The sequence below is a fragment of the Hemitrygon akajei genome, chromosome 12 (genome assembly GCF_048418815.1).
Source record: "Hemitrygon akajei chromosome 12, sHemAka1.3, whole genome shotgun sequence".
Taxonomy (NCBI): domain Eukaryota; kingdom Metazoa; phylum Chordata; class Chondrichthyes; order Myliobatiformes; family Dasyatidae; genus Hemitrygon; species Hemitrygon akajei.
Genome location: NC_133135.1, coordinates 3,557,046 through 3,578,485, shown reverse-complemented (window position 1 = coordinate 3,578,485; position 21,440 = coordinate 3,557,046). Strand labels below are relative to the sequence as shown.

Below are 21,440 nucleotides of genomic sequence, written 5' to 3'. Positions count from 1 at the left end.
ATCCCAAGGTGAAATTGGAGAGGAGGTACTGAGGGAGGGTCACACTGTGGGAGGGGTGGTACTGAGGGAGGGTCACACTGTGGGAGGGGTGGTACTGTGGGAGGGTCACACTGGGAGGGGTGGTACTGTGGGAGGGGTGGTACTGAGGGTGCATCTTATGGTGGGAGGGATGGTACTGATGGAGGATCACACTGTGGGAGGGGTAATAATGAGGGAGAGTCACACTGTGGGAGGGGTGGTACTGAGGGAGGGTCACACTGGGAGGGGTGGTACTGAGAGAGGGTCACACTGTGGGTGGGTGACACTGTGGGAGGGTGGTACTGAGGGAGGGGTGGTAGTGAGGGAATGTCACACTGTGGGGGGGTGATACTGAAGGAGGGATGTTGCACTATGGGAGGTGCAGGTTACTGACAGAAATTCGAAGTTCAAAGTACATAAACTCTGAACTGTGAACTTCGGTTGGTGACTTGTCCCTCCCACAGTTACCCACGGTGCAGCATGATAAAGGAGAATCAGGGGTCTGTTCACTGCTGCAGTCTGTACTGTGATCTCGCTTCAGCCATTTCTAATACTGTGCTTTCTACACGGAGACGTTATTAACTCACACCTCTCACCCTGAACTGATCGTGCTACCTGCCTAATGTTTAACTTGGTATTGACTGAGAAATATAACCCGCCTTCCGTCCTTTACAGGGGAATAAATTACGTGCTTGATGCTCGGGAGGTTGGGATGAAGATATTTGAGGACTACACCAACTCTTGGTTCTGGATTTTGATGTGAGTACTGGCCAGAGAGGACAAGACATTGTTGTGTCTCCGGATTAAACCAGGCTCTGTGCTCCGGATTCAGCAGCAAGAATCCCAGGTCAAATTTCAGCTTCCACTCCAGGGAGGCCAGAATAATTCCAGTCTTCCTGGGGGGGGGGGGGGGGGCACACTATGGAGAGGTGGTACTGAGGGAGGGGTGGTACTGAGGTCACTGTGGGAGGGGTGGTACTGAGGGAGGGTCACACTGTGGGAGGGAGGTACTGAGGGAGGGTCACTGTGGGAGGGGTGGTACTGAGGGAGAGTCACAATGTGGGAGGGCTGGTACTGAGGGAGAGTCACAATGTGGGAGGGGTGGTACTGAGGGAGAGTCACAATGTGGGAGGGCTGGTGCTGAGGGAGGGTCACACTGTGGGAGGGGTGGTACTGAGGGAGGGTCACACTGTGGGAGGGGTGGTACTGAGGGAGGGTCACAATGTGGGAGGGCTGGTGCTGAGGGAGGGTCACACTGTGGGAGGGGTGGTACTGAGGGAGGGTCACACTGGGAGGGGTGGTACTGAGAGAGGGTCACACTGTGGGAGGGGTGGTACTGAGAGAGTGTCACACTGGGAGGGGTGGTACTGAGAGAGGGTCACACTGTGGGAGGGGTGGTACTGAGAGAGAGTCACAATGTGGGAGGGGTGGTACTGAGGAAGGGTCGCACTGTGGGAGGGGTGATACTGAGAGAGTGTCACACTGTGGGAGGGGTGGTACTGAGGGAGTCACAATGTGGGAGGGGTGGTGCTGAGGGAGGGTCACACTGTGGGAGGGGTGGTACTGAGGGAGGGTCACACTGTGGGAGGGGTGGTACTGAGGGAGGGTCACAATGTGGGAGGGGTGATACTGAGGGAGTGTCACACTGGGAGGGGTGGTACTGAGAGAGGGTCACACTGTGGGAGGGGTGGTACTGAGAGAGAGTCACAATGTGGGAGGGGTGGTACTGAGGGAGTCACAATGTGGGAGGGGTGGTACCGAGGGAGGGTCACAATGTGGGAGGGGTGATACTGAGGGAGAGTCACAATGTGGGAGGGGTGATACTGAGAGAGTGTCACACTGTGGGAGGGGTGGTACTGAGGGAGAGTCACAATGTGGGGGTGGTGGTGCTGAAGGAGGGTCACACTGTGGGGGTGATACTGAGGCAGGGTTGCACTGAGGGAGGGGTAGTGCTGAGGGAGAGTCACTGGGAGGGGTGGTACTGCGGAAGGGTCACACTGTGGGAGGGGTGGTACTGAGAGAGTGTCACACTGTGGGAGGGGTGGTACTGAGGGAGTCACAATGTGGGAGGGGTGGTGCTGAGGGAGGGTCACACTGTGGGAGGGGTGGTACTGAGGGAGGGTCACAATGTGGGAGGGGTGATACTGAGGGAGAGTCACAATGTGGGAGGGGTGGTACTGAGGGAGGGTCACACTGTGGGAGGAGTGGTACTGAGGGAGAGTCACAATGTGGGAGGGGTGATACTGAGAGAGTGTCACACTGTGGGAGGGGTGGTACTGAGGGAGAGTCACAATGTGGGGGTGGTGGTGCTGAAGGAGGGTCACACTGTGGGGGTGATACTGAGGCAGGGTCGCACTGAGGGAGGGGTAGTGCTGAGGGAGAGTCACTGGGAGGGGGGTACTGCGGAAGGGTCACACTGTGAGGGGGTGGTACTGAGGGAGAGTCACACTGTGGGAGGGGTGGAGATGGTGCACACATTGTCTATGGACACAACAGGGGACTTCTGTGAACAGTGGCCAGAAAGTATCAGGAAGAAGGGTGGGTCAGTATACGGAACTGCGACTTTGTGGCTGTTACGGAGGTTTGTCTGTCACAATGCCAGGAATATGTTCTGGGTTAAAAGACAGGGAGGAAGGTGGAAGAGGTGGGGGAGTGAGGGAGAATATCACAGCTGCAGAAAGGGAGGATGTCATGGAGTGATTATCTACTGAGTCAGTGCAGGTGGAAGGTAGAAGCAGGAATCACTCTGTTGGGAGTATTCTGCAGAATCCCCCAATAACCACAGAGTGTCAGGGTCTGGTCTGGTCCGGTCCGTAATCCACGTGCCGGGTCTCGATCCGGTCCGAGGGCTCCGGACTCCAGGTCCTGCCGTTGCCCCTCCCGTCACCCGTGAACTAGTTAGGACCCTCCTGGTTCAAGGAGACACACCTGTGACTCATTGAGCTGCAGGTGTTTATAAGGGGCCTTGGGACTGGGACCAGGCGGGTGGTCGTTTTGTTCTGTTTCCTCTTTCTCCACCGGCTCCGAACTCTTCTCTGCATTCTGTTATCCTGCCCGGGCTCAGATCTACTCCTCATCATGCTTCTCTGCCCCGTACCAGTACTGCCAGGTTGGTCCTCTCCCCCACCTTTCTTCCCATGAGCTGGTCCCGCTTCTCTGCTCGCTTGTTTTGTTTGCGCGGTCGCGCTGTCTGCCGGCCGTTCCCAATTTTCCTGCTATCATGGCTGTTGAGTTGGTCACCCTAGACCTATGCCCGTTCCTATCCCTTGCCTCCGTTGGGCAGGCCCGGCTGGTCTGCCGCTGCCCGGCGGGGGTTCTGCCCCGTCCTCCTCTTCCGCCTGAACCCTGGGATTGTGCCCCGCACCCGCCTAGGGGTCCGCGTCATGCCCAGGCATCCAGTGTTTCTGCCTGGGAGGTGGCCCTACCCGGGACATATGCGGCCCGCCCAGGGAGGGCTCTCCACCAGCTTATCTGCCTGCCAGCCTGAACCCCGGGAGCCTGTCTGCCTGAACTCGAACTCCGGGAGCCCGCTCCGCTCCGCCTGAACCCCAGGAGCCCACTCCGCTCTGCCTGCCTGGACTCCGGGAGCCTGTCTGCCTGAACTCAAACTCAGGGAGCCCGCTCCACTCTGCCTGCCTGAACTCCGGGAGCCCGCTCCGCTCTGCCTGCCTGGACCCCGGGAGCCCGCTCCGCTCTGCCTGCCTGAACTCCGGGAGCCCGCTCCGCTCTGCCTGCCTGGACCCCGGGAGCCCGCTCCGCTCTGCCTGCCTGGACCCCGGGAGCCCGCTCCTCTCCGCCTGCCTGAACTCCGGGAGCCCGCTCCACTCTGCCTGCCTGAACTCCGGGAGTCCACTCCGCTCCGCCTGCCTGAACCCCGGGAGCCCGCTCCGCTCTGCCTGCCTGAACTCCGGGAGCCTGTCTACCTGAACTCAAACTCAGGGAGCCCGCTCCACTCTGCCTGCCTGAACTCCGGGAGCCCGCTCCACTCTGCCTGGCTGTACTCCGGGAGCCCGCTCCGCTCTGCCTGGCTGTACTCCGGGAGCCCGCTCCACTCGGCCTGCCTGACACTATCTACCTGAACCCCAGCTCCACCCTTAAGTGCCATGGCATCCCCATCCTGTCTTCCTCCTAGTACTTCAGTGTCTGCGTCCTGCGTTTGGGTCCATCCGGCCCTGTTCCTGACACAGAGACACTGAGGAACAGAACAGGAGGCAGATTTTGGAAAACTGCAGGGTGGTTGTCATGGGGATCTTTAACTTCCCTAATATTGATTGGCACCTCCCCAATACAAAAAGTTTAGATGGGATGGAATTTGCTAGCCTAGGTGTGTGCAGGAAAGATTCTTGATACAATATGTAGACAGGATGACTAAAGGAGTGGCCATACTGGATCTGGAACAAGGCAATGAACTGGGTCAGGTGTCAGATCTCTCAGTGGGGAACTTTGGAGGCAGTGACCACAACTCCCTGATCGTTGCTAGGAGCAGACAGTATGGGAAAGTATTTAATTGGTGGAGTGAGAATTATGGTGCAATTAGAAACTTGGGAGAATAAACTGGGAATATATACCTGGGAAATGCACAATGGAAACGTGGAAGTTGTGACTGGGAAAGGATGGTAGGGTGGAGGAACCATGGTTGATAAGAGATGTGTGACATCTCATCAAGGTGCTCAGGAAGCTTAACAATCTGAGGGTGGATAAATCTCCTGGACCTGATGGAATGCACACTCGGGTTCTGATGGAAGTAGCTGGAGAGACTGCGGAGGCATTAACAATGGTCTTTCAAGAATCAATAGATTCTGGCATTGTACCGGATGACTGGAAAATTGCAAATGTTACTCCGCTATTTAAGAAGGGTGGGAGGCAGCAGAAAGGAAACTATAGACCTGTTAGCTTGACATCAGTGGTTGGGAAGTTGTTGGAATAGATTGTTAGGGATGAGATTATGGACATTACAAAATAGGCCAAAGCCAAAGCCAGCAAGGAAAATCTTGCTGGACAAACCTATTATAATTCTTTGAGGAAATTACAAGCAGAGTATACAAAGGAGATGCAGTAGACATGGTGAACCTGGATTTTCAGAAGGCTTTTCATAAGCTGCTGCACATGAGGCTGCTTAGCAAGATAAGAGCCCATGGAATTACAGGGAAGTTACTAGCAAGGTGGATCATTGGCTGATTGGCAGAAAACAGAGAGTGGGAATAAAGGGATCCTATTCTGGCTGGCTGCTGGTTACCAGTGGAGTTCCACAGGGGTCAGTGTTGGGACCGCTGCTTTTTATGATGTATGTCAATGATTTGGACTACAGTATTAAGGGATCTGTGGCTAAATTTGCCAATGATACAAACATAGGTGAAGGAGCAGGTAGTGTTGAGGAAACAGAGAGCCTGCAGAGAGTCTGAGATAGTTTAGGGGAATGGGCAAAGAAGCGGCAAATGAAATACAATGTTGGAAAGTGTATGGTCATGCACTTTGTTGGAAGAAATTCAAAATGCAGAGATGCAAAGGGAGTTAGGCATCCTTGTGCAAGATACCCTAAAGGTTAACTTCCAGGTTGAGTCAGTTGTGAAGAAGGCAAATGCAATATTGGCATTCATTTCTAGAGGTATAGAATATAAGAGCAAAGATGAGATGTTGAGGCTCTATAAGGCACTCGTGAGACCACACGGAGTATTGTGTGCAGTTTTGGGCTCCTTATTTTAGAAGTGATATACTAACATTGGAGAGGGTTCAGAGAAGATTCACGAGAATGATTCCAGGAATGAAAGGGTTACTGTGTGAGGAACATCTGGCAGTTCTTGGGCTGTATTCCCTGGAGTTCAGGAGAATGAGGGGGGATCTCATATAAACATTTCAAATGTTAAAAGGTCTGAACAGATTAGATATGGCAAAGTTATTTCCCGTGGTAGGGGATTCTAGGACAAGAGGGCATGACTTCAGGATTGAAGGACGTCCTTTTAGAGCTGAGATGCGGAGAAATTACTTTAGTCAGAGGGTGGTAAATCTGTGGAATTTGTTGCAATGAGTGGCTGTGGAGGCCAAGCCATTAGGTGTATTTAAGGCAGAGTTAGATAGGTTCTTGATTAGCCAGGGCATCAAAGGATATGGGGAGAAGGCAGGGGAGTGGGGATGACTGGAAGAATTGGATCAGCCCATGATTGAACGGCGGAGCAGACTTGATGGGCTGAATGGCCTACTTCTGCTCCTATATCTTATAGTCTTATAAGAGGAAGAAAGGAGCTTCCGTAACATTTTGGAATGAAGAACAGGAGGATGGCTAGAGTGAGTGATCAGGCATAGTAGAGGAAACACGTGCCTGGAGGTAGGGGAGGTCCTTAAATAAATCCTTTGCCTCAGTGTCTCAGTATTCACCAGTGATAGCAACCTCGATGATTGTAAGGACAGTGTGAAACAGACTGGAACATGTTGATGTTAAGAAAGAAATTGTGCTAGAATTTTTGATAAACATTAGAATAGATAAGATGCTGGGGCCAGATGGGATATACTCCAGGTTACTATGGAGACAAGGGGAGAGATTGTTGCACTTGTGATGATGAAATCTACATCCTCACTGACCACAGCAGCAGAACCAGATGACTGGAGGATGATGTTCAAGAAAGTGAGAACCTTTACAGTGAACGTTATATTTATGGGAATTATGAGCCATTGAGTCTTACTTCAGTGGTGGGCAAATTATTGGAGAAGATTCTCAGAAAGAGGATTTACAAACATTTGAGGAAGCTTAGTCTCAGAACCTGTGAAGGGCAGGTCATGCCCCAGAAGCCTGATTGAATTCTTTGAGGAGGTGACAAAACTCATTTTGTTAGTGAATAACTTACTTACCAACTTCAGCCCATCACGTAGCCCACTGAAAGCGTCTCACCAGAGGCCTCTGTCTTAGGCCAATCATTTAAGTTACCCCAGGTGTAGCCCATCTTTGAAGATCCACTCCCAGGGATGAATCTGTGGAGCTTCTGTTGGTGTTTCTGTAGCTGAGTTTTTGCAGGATAGGGAATCTAGCCCCATGCCCAAACCTCCTCCTTTCACAGGCTTGGGACTGTCCAAGGTGGAGTTGTTAGTGAATATATTTTTATAATAAAAGGTACTGAGAGAGTGCAGTACAGTTAGATGAATCTGAGGGGGACAAATATTCTTGCAGGCAGATTTACTAGAGCTATTGTGAGTGGTTTAAGCTAATATGGCAGGAGTTGGCTATCATATGGCTCTATATGATAGAGCAGCAGATTTACAAGTAGATGATGGATGTAACATGAATGTAAGAAAGGACAAGACAACGATTGGGTACAAATGCAGGCAGGACAAAGACTGAAGTTGTACCACAGAGGCAAAATCCAAAAAGCCGAAGAATGTAGGACTGGCGGTGCTGGATTTAAATGTGTGAAGCATTCAGAATAAGGTGGGTGGGTGGGTGAACTTGTGGCACAATTGCAGATTGATTGGTATGATATTATGGGTATCACTGAGTCATGGCTGAAAGCAGGCCATAGTTGGAAGCTTAATATCAAAGAATGTAATTTGTGTCGAGAGGACAGGCAGGAAGGCATAGGCGGTGGTGTGATAAGAGATCTTTAGAAAGAGGTGACATAGGGTCAGAGAATGTTGAATCTTTGTGGGTGGAATTAAGAAATTGCAAGGGTGAAAAAGACATTATGGGAATCATATATAGGCCTCCAAATAGTAGCCAAGATGTGGGGCCGTGATTGCAAAGGGAGCTGGAAAGGGCATGTAATAAGGGTAATGCCACTATTTTAATGGGGGCTTCAATATGCAAGGGGATTGGGAAAATCAGGTTCTCGGACCGAAATGTTGACTGTACTCTTTTCCATTGATGCCTGGCCTGCTGAGTTCCTCTAGCATTTTGTACGTGTTGCTTGGATTTCCAGCATCTGCAGATGTTCTCTTTGTTGTGATTAGATATTTTGTTGCTTCCCATGATTTGAGCTAAAGAGAGAATATATATGTTAAACAGAAGAGGCCCTAGTATGGACCCTTGAGTCTCTCTGTGTCATTTTTGTTCAGTCAGGTATGCAGCTACCAATCAATGCAAAATAAACCCTATCCTGTAAATAAAATTTTAACCACTTTAGGTCTGCGGACTGCACAAAGTTTTCCAGTCTGTCCAGTAATATGCCATGATCAACTGTGTCAGAGGCAGCACTGACATCCAGTAAAACCAAAACTGAAATTTTACCATCATAATGGTTAAGCGGATGTCATTTAAAACCAGAGCAGTCTAAGTGTTAAAGTGGTGTCGAAATCATATAACCATATAACAATCACAGCACGGAAACAGGCCATTCCGGCCCTCCTAGTCCGTGCCAAACTCTTAATCTCACCTAGTCCCACCTACCCGCACTCAGCCCATAACCCTCCACTCCTTTCCTGTCCATATAGCTATCCAATTTTACCTTAAATGACACAACTGAACTGGCCTCTACTACTTCTACAGGAAGCTCATTCCACACAGCTATCACTCTCTGAGTAAAGAAATACCCCCTCGTGTTTCCCTTAAACTTTTGCCCCCTAACTCTCAAATCATGTCCTCTCGTTTGAATCTCCCCTACTCTCAATGGAAACAGCCTATTCACGTCAACTCTATCTATCCCTCTCAACATTTTAAATACCTCGATCAAATCCCCCCTCAACCTTCTACGCTCCAATGAATAGAGACCTAACTTGTTCAACCTTTCTCTGTAACTTAAGTGCTGAAACCTAGGTAACATCCTAGTAAATCGTCTCTGCACTCTCTCTAATTTATTGATATCTTTCCTATAATTCGGTGACCAGAACTGTACACAATATTCCAAATTTGGCCTTACCAATGCCTTGTACAATTTTAACATTACATCCCAACTTCTGTACTCAATGCTCTGATTTATAAAGGCCAGCGTTCCAAAAGCCTTCTTCACCACCCTATCTACATGAGACTCCACCTTCAGGGAACTATGCACTGTTATTCCTAGATCTCTCTGTTCCACTGCATTCCTCAATGCCCTACCATTTACCCTGTATGTTCTATTTGGATTATTCCTGCCAAAATGTAGAACCTCACACTTCTCAGCATTAAACTCCATCTGCCAACGTTCAGCCCATTCTTCTAACCGGCATAAATCTCCCTGCAAGCTTTGAAAACCCACCTCATTATCCACAACACCTCCTACCTTAGTATCATCGGCATACTTACTAATCCAATTTACCACCCCATCATCCAGATCATTTATGTATATTACAAACAACATTGGGCCCAAAACAGATCCCTGAGGCACCCTGCTAGTCACAGGCCTCCATCCCGATAAACAATTATCCACCACTGCTCTCTGACATCTCCCATCTAGCCACTGTTGAATCCATTTTATTACTCCAGCATTAATACCTAACGACTGAACCTTCTTAACTAACCTTCTTAACAGTCTAAATCCAGACTGGAAAACATCCTTATAGTTGCTTAGTGCCAAAAAGCTGTTAAGTTGCTGATAAATAAACTTTTTAATGATTTTACTTAAACGTGGTAAGTTTGATATTGGCCTGTAGTTGTTAATTACTGAGGCATCTAGGCTGTTCTTTTCTAAAAGAGGCTTAATAACTGCAGTTTTCAGGGCTTTTGGGAAGCAGCATGATAAGACCATAAGATATAGGAGCAGAAGTAGGCCATTTGGCCCATCAAGTCTGCTCTGCCATTCAATCATGGGCTGATCCAATTCTTCCAGTCATCCCCACACCCCTGCCTTCTCTCCATACCCTTTGGTTAATCAAGAACCTGGCTAATCAAGAACCTATCTATCTTTGCTTTAAATGTACCCAATGACTTGGCCTCCATAGCTGCTCGTGGCAACAAATTCCACAGATTTACCACTCTCTGACTAAAGTAATTTCTCCCCATCTCTGTTCTAAATGGACGTCCTTCAATCCTGAAGTCATGCCCTCTTGTCCTAGACTCCCTACCATGGGAAATAACTTTGAATATCCAGTCTGTTCAGGCCTTTTAACATTCAGAATGTTTCTATGAGATCCCCCCTCATTCTCCTGAACTCCAGGGAATACAGCCCAAGAGCTGCCAGACGTTCCTCATACGGTAACCCTTTCATTCCTGGAATCATTCTCGTTAATCTTCTCTGAACCCTCTCCAATGTCAGTATATCCTTCCTAAAATAAGGAGCCCAAAACTGCACACAATATTCCAAGTGTGGTCTCACGAGTGCCTTATAGAGCCTCAACATCACATCCCTGCTCTTATATCCTATACCTCTAGAAATGAAAGCCAACACTGCATTCACCTTCTTCACAACCAAATCAACCTGGAGGTTAACCTTCAGGGTATCTTGCACAAGGACTCCCAAGTCCCTTTGCATCTCTGCATTTTGAAATCTCTCCCCATCTAAATAATAGTCTGCCTGTTTATTTCTTCCACCAAACGCATGACCATACACTTTCCAACATTGTATTTCAATTGCCACTTTTTTGCCCATTTCCCTAAACTATTCAAGTCTCCCTGCAGGCTCTCTGTTTCCTCAACACTACCCACTCCTCCACCTATCTTTGTATCAGCAGCAAACTTAGCCACAAATCCAAATCATTGACATACATCGTAAAAAGCAGCAGTCCCAACCCCGACTCCTGTAGAGCTCCACCGGTAACTGGCAGCCAGCCGGAACAGAATCCCTTAATTCTCACTCTCTGTTTTCTGCCGATCAGCCAATGTTCCACCATAATGGAAGAGAAGTGTTGACTATTTCCATAATGTCTGGCATTATGCAACTAAAAACTTTTTAAAAAATGTAATGTTGTAGGTAAAATGTAAAGGGAACAGGAGGAGGATTGCAGGTGTAGCACAATTTCTTCTAAAGTTTTATAGTCAATAGGCTTGAATTGTGTCATCTTAACTATATTAGTACTAGGTGAGTGACTTCTGACCTGACTCAGAGGCACTGACAGTATGTCTAGTCTTCAGAATTTTGTCAGTGAGAAAGGAAGGCAAGTTGAGTCTATGGATAGAAGTTCAGGTACTACTGATATAGGACGGTGTGTGGGCCTCTCAATTACAGCATATAAGGCACATGCGTTATTGCCTGTTTTTGTTTCTAGTATCAGAGAAGCAGAACTGTCTTGCACGTCTCAGCTCAAAGTTGTAGACGTGAAGATTTTCTTTATACATGTCTTAATGGACCTGGAGTTTTGTTTTTCACCATCTGCATTCAACTTTTCAACACTCAGTTTTGGAGTTTAACCAGCGAGGTATTTCTCCATGGTGCTTTTTTCTTCCCAGAAACTACATTTAACTTTGAAGGGGTGATTGCATCAATAACATCTGTAATTTTAGAGTTGAGATGGTCTGCAAGATCATTGACAGAGGTCGGGGGAAAGGCAGGTGTGGGAGAAAAGGTCTGTGTAAAAAGTACCTTGGTGTTTTCAGTGATAGACCATTTTGTGATTACCTCTGTTTGACCATTAGTGAATAGAGACCGTAATTTTGAAGAAAACACAGGAATTATCTGAAAGAATATCATTATCACAACCTCAGAGGTTTAAGACATTTGGAAATGAGTAGGTCAAGGGTGTGGCCCTTTCTGTGTGTTGGCCCTGTCACATGCTGTATCAGTCCACAATTGTCTCGGCTGCAGAACAGTTCATTAGCACTACTGGCCTTGGGGTTATCAACATGAATATTAAAATCACCAATAGTGACTACCCAGTCAAACAATAGACAGTAATTCAGCAAAGTCATCAAAAAAGGTTGCACAATAATTTGGTGACCTGTATATAGTTAAAAATAAATCATGATGGAAGGATTTCAACTGAAGAACAAGATATTGAAAAGATGCAAATGTTCCTGGTGATATCTGCTGACACTGATAAGAATTTTAAACAGACCGATTATTCCTCCCCTTCGTTTCTTTATCCTGGTCTCACTTACAAAACTGAAATTAGGAGGAGCTGATTCAATAAGAACTCCTGCACTGTTGTTGTGGTCTAGCCCATCTCTGTTAGAAATGTAAAATCAAGGCTGCGCCTGATAATTAAGTCATTAATTAAAAGTGATTTGCCAGCCAAAGACCTAACATTTAGTAAGGCTAGGTTTAATGTCACCTCCCTGTGTTTGTCCCCAGCGGTCTGGTCATCACCATGATCGTCAGTTTGTTCTTCATTCTCTTGCTACGGTTCACCGCTGGCGTTCTCTTCTGGTTCGTCATCTTCGGGGTGATTGCAGTGATTGGCTACGGTGAGTCCCTGTGTGTGTGTGTGTGTGTGTGTGTGTGTGTGTGTGTGTGTGTGTGTGTGTGTGTGTGTGTGTGTGTGTGTGTGTGTGTGTGTGTGTGTGTGTGTGTGTGTGTGTGTGTGTGTGTGTGTGTGTGTTTATTGGACCGACCTTCGCGTTCACACAGCAGGTCAGGGTTTGGTGCTGCTGTGGGGAGTGACTCACCTCCCAACACCCAGGGGTCATCCCCCATGCACAGGGCAAAAGTCAGGAGTGTGATTGAAGCTTCTTCACTTAAAGATTAGCTTTATTTTATCACATGTACATTTATACAGGGAAATTGTACAGGATTGTGCTGGGCAGCTCGAAAGTCTTTGGAATGTGGAACCAGAGTACCCTGTAGGTGGGACTGAGCCTCGGGTTCCGGGGTGGACAGACAGCTCCTGTGATCCTGGATGCGTGCTCAGTGCATCGTGTATGTGTCACCCCCTTGGAGAGCTGGGATGGAGAGTGGTAATGCTGACCTCCCGGTTAAATTACGCAAGGAGAAAAATATGAAGGGATCTGGGAATACGGATCCAAAATTCCTTAAAAGCGGTGCCACAGGTGGATAGGGTTATTCTGGAACATTGGCTTTCGTAAATCAATGTGCTGAGTATAGGAGTTGGAATGTTATGTTAAATTTGTATAAGACATTGGTGAGACCTACCTTGGAGTACTGTGTGCAGTTTTGGTCACCTACCTACAGGAAAGATGTAAATAAAATTGAAAGAGCGTGGAAAAAATTTACAAGCATGTTGCCAGGGCTTGAGGACCTGAGTTATAGGAAAAGATTGAATAGGTTAGGACTTTTATCACCTAGAGTGTAGGAGAATGAGAGGAGAATTATGAGGCGTAAATAGAGTAAATACAAGCAGACCTAGAGTAGGTTGAGAGAGATAATAAGTCAGCCATGATGGAATAGCAGAGCAGTCTTGATGGGCTGAATGGCCTAATTCTGCCCCTGTGCCTTATGGTCTTTCAACCCGGGGAATAAGACCAACTGTCAACTCTGTCTGTGCCTCTTATAATGTAATAAACATCTATCACGTCTGTGTAGGCACAAAGGTTGATGGCCTTGTGGATAGAGTAGGAGATTGTCGTAGATTACAATGGGACATTGATGGGAAACAGAGCTGGGCTGAGAAATGGCAGATGGAGTTTAACCCGGAGAAGTGTGAAGTGATTCACTTTGGTAGGTCAAACTTGATGGCAGAGTACAGGGTTATTGGCAGGATTCTTAGCAATATGCAGGAACAAAGGGAACCTGAGGTCCACATCCACAGATCCCTGAACATTGCAGTCCAAGTGTGGTTAAGAGGGTGTGCAGAGAATTGGCCTTCATTCATCAGGGGATCGATGTGGAAGCTTTCGAGAGGGTGCAGAGGAGATTCACCAGGATGCTGCCTGGATTAGTGAGCATGTCTTATGGGGAAAGGTTGAGCAAGGTAGGGCTTTTCTCTTTGCAGTGAAGGAGGATGGGAGGTGACTTGACTGAGATGTACAAGATGGTAAGATAGATTGAGTGGACAGATAGAATCTTTTCTCAGGGTGGAAATGGCTAAACAAGGTGATTGGAGGGATGTTTGGGGGGATGTCTGAGGGAGGATTTACACAGAGAGTGGTTGGGAGTGCGTAGAATGTGCTGCTCGTGCTGGTGGTAGAGGCAGATATATTAGAGGCATGCACGAGTTCTTAGATAGGCCGTTTAATGATATAAATATACAGGACTATGTGGGAGGGAAGGACGCCCTGACTAATCATGAACCCATTAACCTCCGCTTTAAATATAGTCAAAGTCAGTGAAATGCACAGATTCACCACCCTCTGGCTAAAGAAATTCCTCCTCATCTCTGTTCTAAATTACGTCCCTTTAGTTAGAGGGATTTTGAATCTTTGAAGTTCTGCCATTTTTTTGCCCTCCATTTCTCCTTCCAGCATCATTTTCCAGCTGTCCAATATCCACTCTCAACTCTCTTACCTCTCTCTCGCTCTCACCTCCCCCCCCCCCCTTTCTCTCCCCTCCCTCTCCCTCTCATGAAAAACTTATGTTATGCCTTTTTATATTATTGGCTAACTTCCTTTCATATTTCATGTTTTCTCTCCTTATGGCCTTTTTAGTTGCCTTCTGTTGGTTATTAAAAGCTTCCCAATCCTCGAGTTCGCCACTAATTTTTGCAATAATGTATGCCCACCGCTTTGCTTTTACGCTGTCTTTGATTTCCATTGTCACCAATGGTTGCCTCATCCTCCTTTTAAAATACTTTTTCATCTTTGGGATGTATCTATTCTACGCCTTCCGAATTGTTCCCAGAAACTTCAGGCTCCTGTACCTCTTTCCTGATGGTGGCAATGAGAAGAGGGCATGTCCTGGGTGACGGGGGTCCTTAATGATGGATGCTGTTTTTTGATGCACCTACTCCTTGAAGATGTTCTGGATTCTGGGGAGCCTAGTGCCCATGATGGAGCTGGCTGAGTTTACAACTTTCTGCATCTTATTTCAATCCTGTGCAGTGCCCCCTCCCCCCGAATACCAGACGGTGATGCAGCCAGTTAGAATGCTCTCCACAGCATGTCTGTAGACATTTGCGAGTATCTTTATCAGAGTCATGTTTATTATCACCGGCATGTGTTGTGAAATTTGTTAACTTGGCAGCAACAGTTCAATGTAATACATAGTATAGAACAGAAAATAAATAAATAAATTGCTGTATACTTATATTGAATAGATTAAAAATCATGCAAAAACCGAAATAGTAGATATATGAAAGTGAGATAGTGTTCACGGGTTCAATGTCCATTTAGGAATTTGATGGCAGAGGGGAAGAAGCTGTTCTTGAATCACTGAGTGTGTGCCTTCAGGCTTCTGTACCTCCTGCCTGATGGTCACAGAGAGAAAAAGGCACACCCTGGGTGCTGGAGGTCTTTAATAATGGATGCTGCCTTTCTGACACCACTCCTTGAAGATGTGCTGGGTACTTTGTAAGCTAGTATCCAAGATGGCGCTGACTAGTTTTACAACCTTCTGCAGCTTCTTTCTTTAGTGACAGACCAAATCAATGAAATAATGAAATACAGCTGCTGTTGCGCCTTCTTTGTAGCTGCATCGATATGTTGGGCCCAAGATAGATCCTCAGAGATACTGACACCCAGGGACTTGAAATTGTTCACTCTCTCCACTTCTGATCTCTCTATGAGGAGTGGTGTGTGTTCCCTCATCTTACCCTTTCTGGAGACCATAATCAGTTCTTTGATCTTACTGACATTGAGTGCCAGGTTGTTACTGTGACACCACTCAATTAGCTGATATATCTCACTCCTGTATGCCTTCTTGTGACCATCTGAAATTCTGCCAACAATCCTTGTATCATCTGCACATTTGAGGTGTTCCTAGCCACACAGTCATGGATGTAGAGAGAGTAGAGCAGTGGGCTAAGCACGCATCCCTGATGTGACCCCTTGTGCTTCAACTTCAACCAACTTTTCCAGTAACTGGTGATCAGTCCTGCTCATCAGCTTGGAGGAACCTTTGTCCTTTCAAAACTGCTTCAACTCTGGGATGTTGGTGGACCTTCTTTCATGAACTGCTTGATTCAGTTCCTTCCACATTTCTATAGGGTTAAGGTCAGGACTTTGCCTCAGCTATTCCAAAACACAAAGTTTCTTCTTTTTAAACCATTCTGTCTTGTCTTGTTGCATTATCCAACTTCTATTAAGCTTCAGGTGACATACTGCTACCCTGATGTTCTCCTGTAAAATGTCTTAATATAATTTTGAATTCATTGTTCCCTCAACGATTGCAAGCTGTCCAGGCCCTGAGGCAGCAAAGCAGCCCCAAGTCATGATGCTCCTTCCACCTTGCTTCACAGTTGGGATGAGGTTTTGGTTTTGGTGTGCAGTCCCCTTTTCCCTCCAAACACAGCAATGTGGTTTTCTGCCAAAAAGTTCAACTTTTGTCTCATCTGTCCACAGAACATTGTCCCAGAAGCACTGGGGAACATCCAGGTGGTCTTTTGCAAACTTGAGACATGCAGTAATGTTTATTTTTGGAGAGCAGTGGTTTCCTCTGTGGTGTCCTTCCAGAAACACCATTTTTGTTCAGTGTTTTTCTTATAGTGGACGCATGAACAGAGACTTTAGCAAGTTCTAGAGATCTTTGCTGTTACCCTTGGATTTTTTTTCACCTCCTTCAGCATTGATTGGTGTGATCTTTGTAGGATGCACATCCTAGGGAGAGTAGGAACAGTACTGAATTTCCTCCATTTGTAGACAATTTTTCTTTCTGTGGACTGCTGAACACTCAGGTCTTTAGAAATGCTTTTGTAGCCTTTTCTAGCTTCATGCATCTCTACAATTCTTCTAAGGTCCTCTGAAAGTCGTTTTGATCGAGGCATGGTGCACATAAACAGATCTTTTACGAGAAGAACTCAACCTTCAATCTCATCTCATTGATTGGAACACCTTAACTCCAAATAGCTTTCATAAAAGGCATTACCCCAGAGGCTCACATACTTTTTCCAACAAATACATGTAATATTAGATAATTTTTCTCACTAAATAAATGAACAACTATAATGTTTTTGTGTTATTTATTTAAATGGGCTCTCTTTATCTAGTTTTAGGACTTATGTGAAGATCTGATCACATTTTAGTTAGAAGAGCCAGTTAGAAGAGTGGGCTGAATGATGGCAGATGGAGTTTAATGCTGATAAGTGTGAGGTGCTACATTTTGGTAGGAATAATCCAAATAGGACATACATGGTAAATGGTAGGGCATTGAAGAATGCAGTAGAACAGAGTGATCTAGGAATAATGGTGCATAGTTCCCTGAAGGTGGAATCTCATGTGGATAGGGTAGTGAAGAAAGCTTTTGGTATGTTGGCCTTTATAAATCAGAGCATTGAGTATAGGAGTTGGGATGTAATGTTAAAATTGTACAAGGCATTGGTAAGGCCGAATTTGGAGTATTGTGTACAGTTCTGGTCACTGAATTATAGGAAAGATGTCAACAAAATAGAGAGAGTACAGAGAAGATTTACTAGAATGTTACCTGGGTTTCAGCACCTAAGTTACAGGGAAAGGCTGAACAAGTTAGGTCTTTATTCTTTGAGCGTAGTAGGTTGAGGGGGGACTTGATAGAGGTATTTAAAATTATGAGGGGGATAGATAGAGTTGATGTGGATAGGCTTTTTCCATTGAGAGTAGGGGAGATTCAAACAAGAGGACATGATTTGATAGTTAGGGGGCAAAAGTTTAAGGGTAACACAAGGGTGAATTTCTTTACGCAGAGAGTGGTAGAAGTACTGTGCTTCCAGTAGAAGTGGTAGAGGCAGGTTCGGTATTGTCATTTAAAGTAAAATTGAATAGGTATATGGACTGGAAAGGAATGGAGGGTTATGGTTATGGGCTGAGTGTGGGCCAGTGGAACTAGGTGAGTGTAAGTGTCGGCACGGACTAGACTAGAAGGGCCGAGATGGCTTGTTTCCGTGCTGTAATTGGTATATGGTTATATGGTTATTTTAGGTCATATTTATGTAGTAGTAGAGAAAATTCTACAGGGTTCACTAACTTTCTAGCACCACTGTAGCATGCCCACAACTTACTAACCCTAACCTGTACATCTTTTGAGTGTGAGAGGAAACTGGAGACCCAGAGGAAACCCACGTGGTCATCGGGGGAACATACAAACTCAGCGCTGAGAATTGAACCCCAGTCACTGTGGCTGTAAAGTGCTAGACTAACCACTGCTCTGTCAGACAACCAGCACCAACAGAATGGGCCGAATGTTCTCTCCCTGATTCCATCGGTGTCTTGCCTCCCTCTTCAGTAATATCCGTTTTACCAGCACCTTTGCTGGGAGATGTCTGCCTGAGTTGAAAGAGGAACAGACTGCGGCACAGTGTTGGAGCTGGTTTCAACACCCCTGCCTGCAGTTTCCTGCAGTCGGAAGGTGAGAGCTTGTGAAATATGGTTGGGGTGGCAGATTGAGCCTGGAGGTGTGAGCAGTTGGGAAGGGCTGCTGGCAGCTGCTTCTACTTGGTGGCCCGTAGCCAGTCTTTCAGCAAAGGGAGCTGGGCGGACAGCGAGGGAGAGAGCACTGCCTTCTGTGGCATGCGTCCCTCAGCTCCAGCAACCAGGGACCCACCCGACTCTGGCTGCAGTCAGAGTGAAGCACGGTGATGTCTGCCAGCGGAGAAGTGGTTACTGTTTCAAGTCATCGGGACTGGGTTACGCGGCTGTCATGGAGGAAAGCAAGTCAGTTTTCATTGGGTACAGAACTGCGAGTGTGTCACCTGAGCCATATAGTATGGCTGGTTGTGGGCCATTCAGCCATTCGAGTCTGTCCTATCACCCATGTTGATCATGGTTAATCATCTACTTCCAGTCCCTTGTTCTCCACTCTCCCCATGTCCATAACACTGTAAGGCATAGGAGCAGAATTAGGCCATTCAACCCATCGAGTCTGATCAGCCATTCCATCATGGATGATTTATTATCCCTGCCATCCCAAATCTCCTCCTTCTCCCCATAACCTTTGATACCCTGACTAATTGAGAACCTATCAACGTCTGCTTTAAATACACCCAATGACTTGGCCTCCACAGCCGTCCTCAGCAAAGAATTCCACAGATTCACTACCCTCTGGCTAAAGAAACTCCTTCTCAGCTCTGTTCAAAGTGGACGTCCCTCGATTCTGAGGTTGTGCCCTCTGGTCCAGACTCCACAACTGTGGAAAACATCCCCTCCACATTCTCTCTGTCTCAGTGTTAAAATATTTGATAGCATATGGAACAGTACAGCACAGCAGCAGGACCTTCAGCCCACAATAGGGTCTACACCTTTATTCCTCCTACCAAAGTGTGTGACCATAAACCTCCCCACACTGTATTCCATCTGCCACTTCTTTACCCATTCTCCCAATCTGCCTAGGTCCTTCTGCAGACACTCTGCTTCCTCAACATTACCTGCCCCTCCACTTACCTTTATATCGTTTGCAAAGTTTAGCCACAAAGCCATCAATTCCGTCATTCTAATTACTGTCATCCACTATTAAAGTGGTCCCAAGACAGAGGCCTAGTTACTGGCCTTCTTTAATCCCACTCTTTGCCTCCTGCCACTCAGCTAATCCATGCTATCTTTCTATCCTTGCTCTGCTACCTCAGGCTGCCCAACCTGACGCATTCTCTCTCTCTGTGTTGCCAAGGCTTCCCGCTGTGTTGTGTTTCTCTGTCTAAACCTGTGTTTTCTCACTGTCTCAGGGATCTGGCATTGCTACTGGGAATACAGCAGCCTGAAGGGGAAGCCGGGCAGCGACATCCCCATCTCCGACATCGGCTTCCAGACTGACCTGAGGGTGTACCTGCAGCTCAGACAGACCTGGCTTGCCTTCAGTAAGTCTGCCTCCCTTCTCACTGAGAGTCCAGAGTGAGGAAGGGCAGCCTCAGGGGGTATGGGCACTGGGGAATGGGTGAGGGTCATTGGGGTGCATTGGGAGAGGGTGTAGACATTGGTTTTGGGTGGATTGGGAGCTGGTCACCTTTTACGGATGATAAAGGTTTGGTCCACTGGAAGTACAGTGGGTTCTGGTTGATTGGGACCATACATTTTGGCCTAATTAATCAGCTGCCCCAATTAGCTGAAAATAGTTAATAAGGTATAAGACAAACTGTAACAAATTATGTATTTCAATGAAATACAGAACAAATTACAACACTACCAAACTGTGTATATATAAAGCTGTGTATTAGTTTCTAATAGGTATTGACGAAAGAATTCAACCAGTGTACACAATGAATAAAATCAGTTCAGACACCTAGAGCAGATAGTGGACTGCTTTCAACCAGCGCTATCAAAGTTCAAAGGTCCAATTTAATGTCAGAGAAATGTGTACAATACACATCCTGAAATGCTCTTTCTTCACAAACATCCATGAAAACAGAGGGTGTCCCAAAGAATAAACAACAGTTAAACGTAGGAACCCCAAAGTACCCCCCCCAGCTCCCCCCTCCCACACATAAGTGGCAGCAAGCAACAATCCCCCCTCCCCCCACTGGCAAAAAAAAAGCATCGGCACCCACCACCGAGCACTCAAGTGTGAGCAAAGCAACAGCAAAGACCCAGACTTACAGTTACCCCAGGGACTTCGCGTTTCATCCGGCTTTCGACATACCGCAGGCATTCTCTCTCCCTAATAAGGGAGAGGGAGGTGTCTCCATTTTCCCAGCCAGCAGGGAGACATAACAAGCAACTCACTGGTTTACGATGTTAAAAGTCCATAATGTTGCTTTTTCCAAGCTCTGTTCCCGAAGATCACAAAGATCCTGGGTCTCCGGGCACACAGCTGTGGATATTCCGACTCCCCCGATGACACACGGGTCTCCTGCCATGACATTGACCCTCGATCGGCCCGTCTCCAGAGCCCCGAGATCTTAGGCTTCCAATTCCAAGCCGGACTCTCAGGCTGAACCCTTGGCGTGCTGAATTACAGCCAGTCCTGCAACCCTAAGAACAGGTCCCATTCCCGCAAAGAACCAAAGTCAGCGTGTAACTCCAGGTCAGGGAAAAATAAAGATATTAAAGGTAGAAATAGAGCTGTTTTCAAAGATGCAAGCAAAGGAGTCACAGTTTAGTGCCATCTTAACTTTGCTCCTATCAATGATTGGATCCTCCAAATAATTTTCATTGTAACATTCAAGATGATTGTTGATACCTTCAAATTCTTCATAACTCCTAACTAGTTGGAGTGAAATTGTTTCATTTCCTTTCCCAGCCACCTGTGGCATTTCCAGACCTGAATACTTGAAACTGTAGTGAGCAAAACAGTTCTGAATTGTCTCACTGCTTATTTCTCACCAACAAAAATCTCTGCTTTTCAAACACAAATACACACTGACACTACTTAAAAACTGTTCGCTTTAAGAACAATGTGGTGTCTAACAAGTGCACAGGACTGACACGATTCAGAAACTGTCTGGCAACATTCTCCTGCCCCAATTAAGTGGCATAGTGTCCCAAATAAATGAAGGAAATCTGGACATTTTCTCAATCAGTTTTTGTACATTAAGAGTTGCCTCAAATAAGCAGCTCCTTGATTAACCAATGGTCAAATTGACAGGAGTCCACTGTATTAGGTTATGGCATAATGATTCATGTGCAGTACCCGAGCCCC

The 21,440-nt window shown here is 46.7% G+C and overlaps 1 protein-coding gene across 3 annotated transcripts in view; it reads left to right on the top strand.

Annotated features, from left to right (window-relative positions):
• The window catches only part of slc44a5b (solute carrier family 44 member 5b), a 180,492-nt gene that overhangs the window by 116,507 nt on the left and 42,545 nt on the right, over positions 1-21,440 (top strand). For all 3 annotated transcript variants that reach the window (XM_073062497.1, XM_073062498.1, XM_073062496.1), the window contains 3 exons: positions 694-777; positions 12,144-12,256; positions 19,531-19,662. In XM_073062497.1, the coding sequence (XP_072918598.1) occupies positions 694-777; positions 12,144-12,256; positions 19,531-19,662 (329 nt within the window). The remainder of the gene's footprint in view (positions 1-693; positions 778-12,143; positions 12,257-19,530; positions 19,663-21,440) is intronic.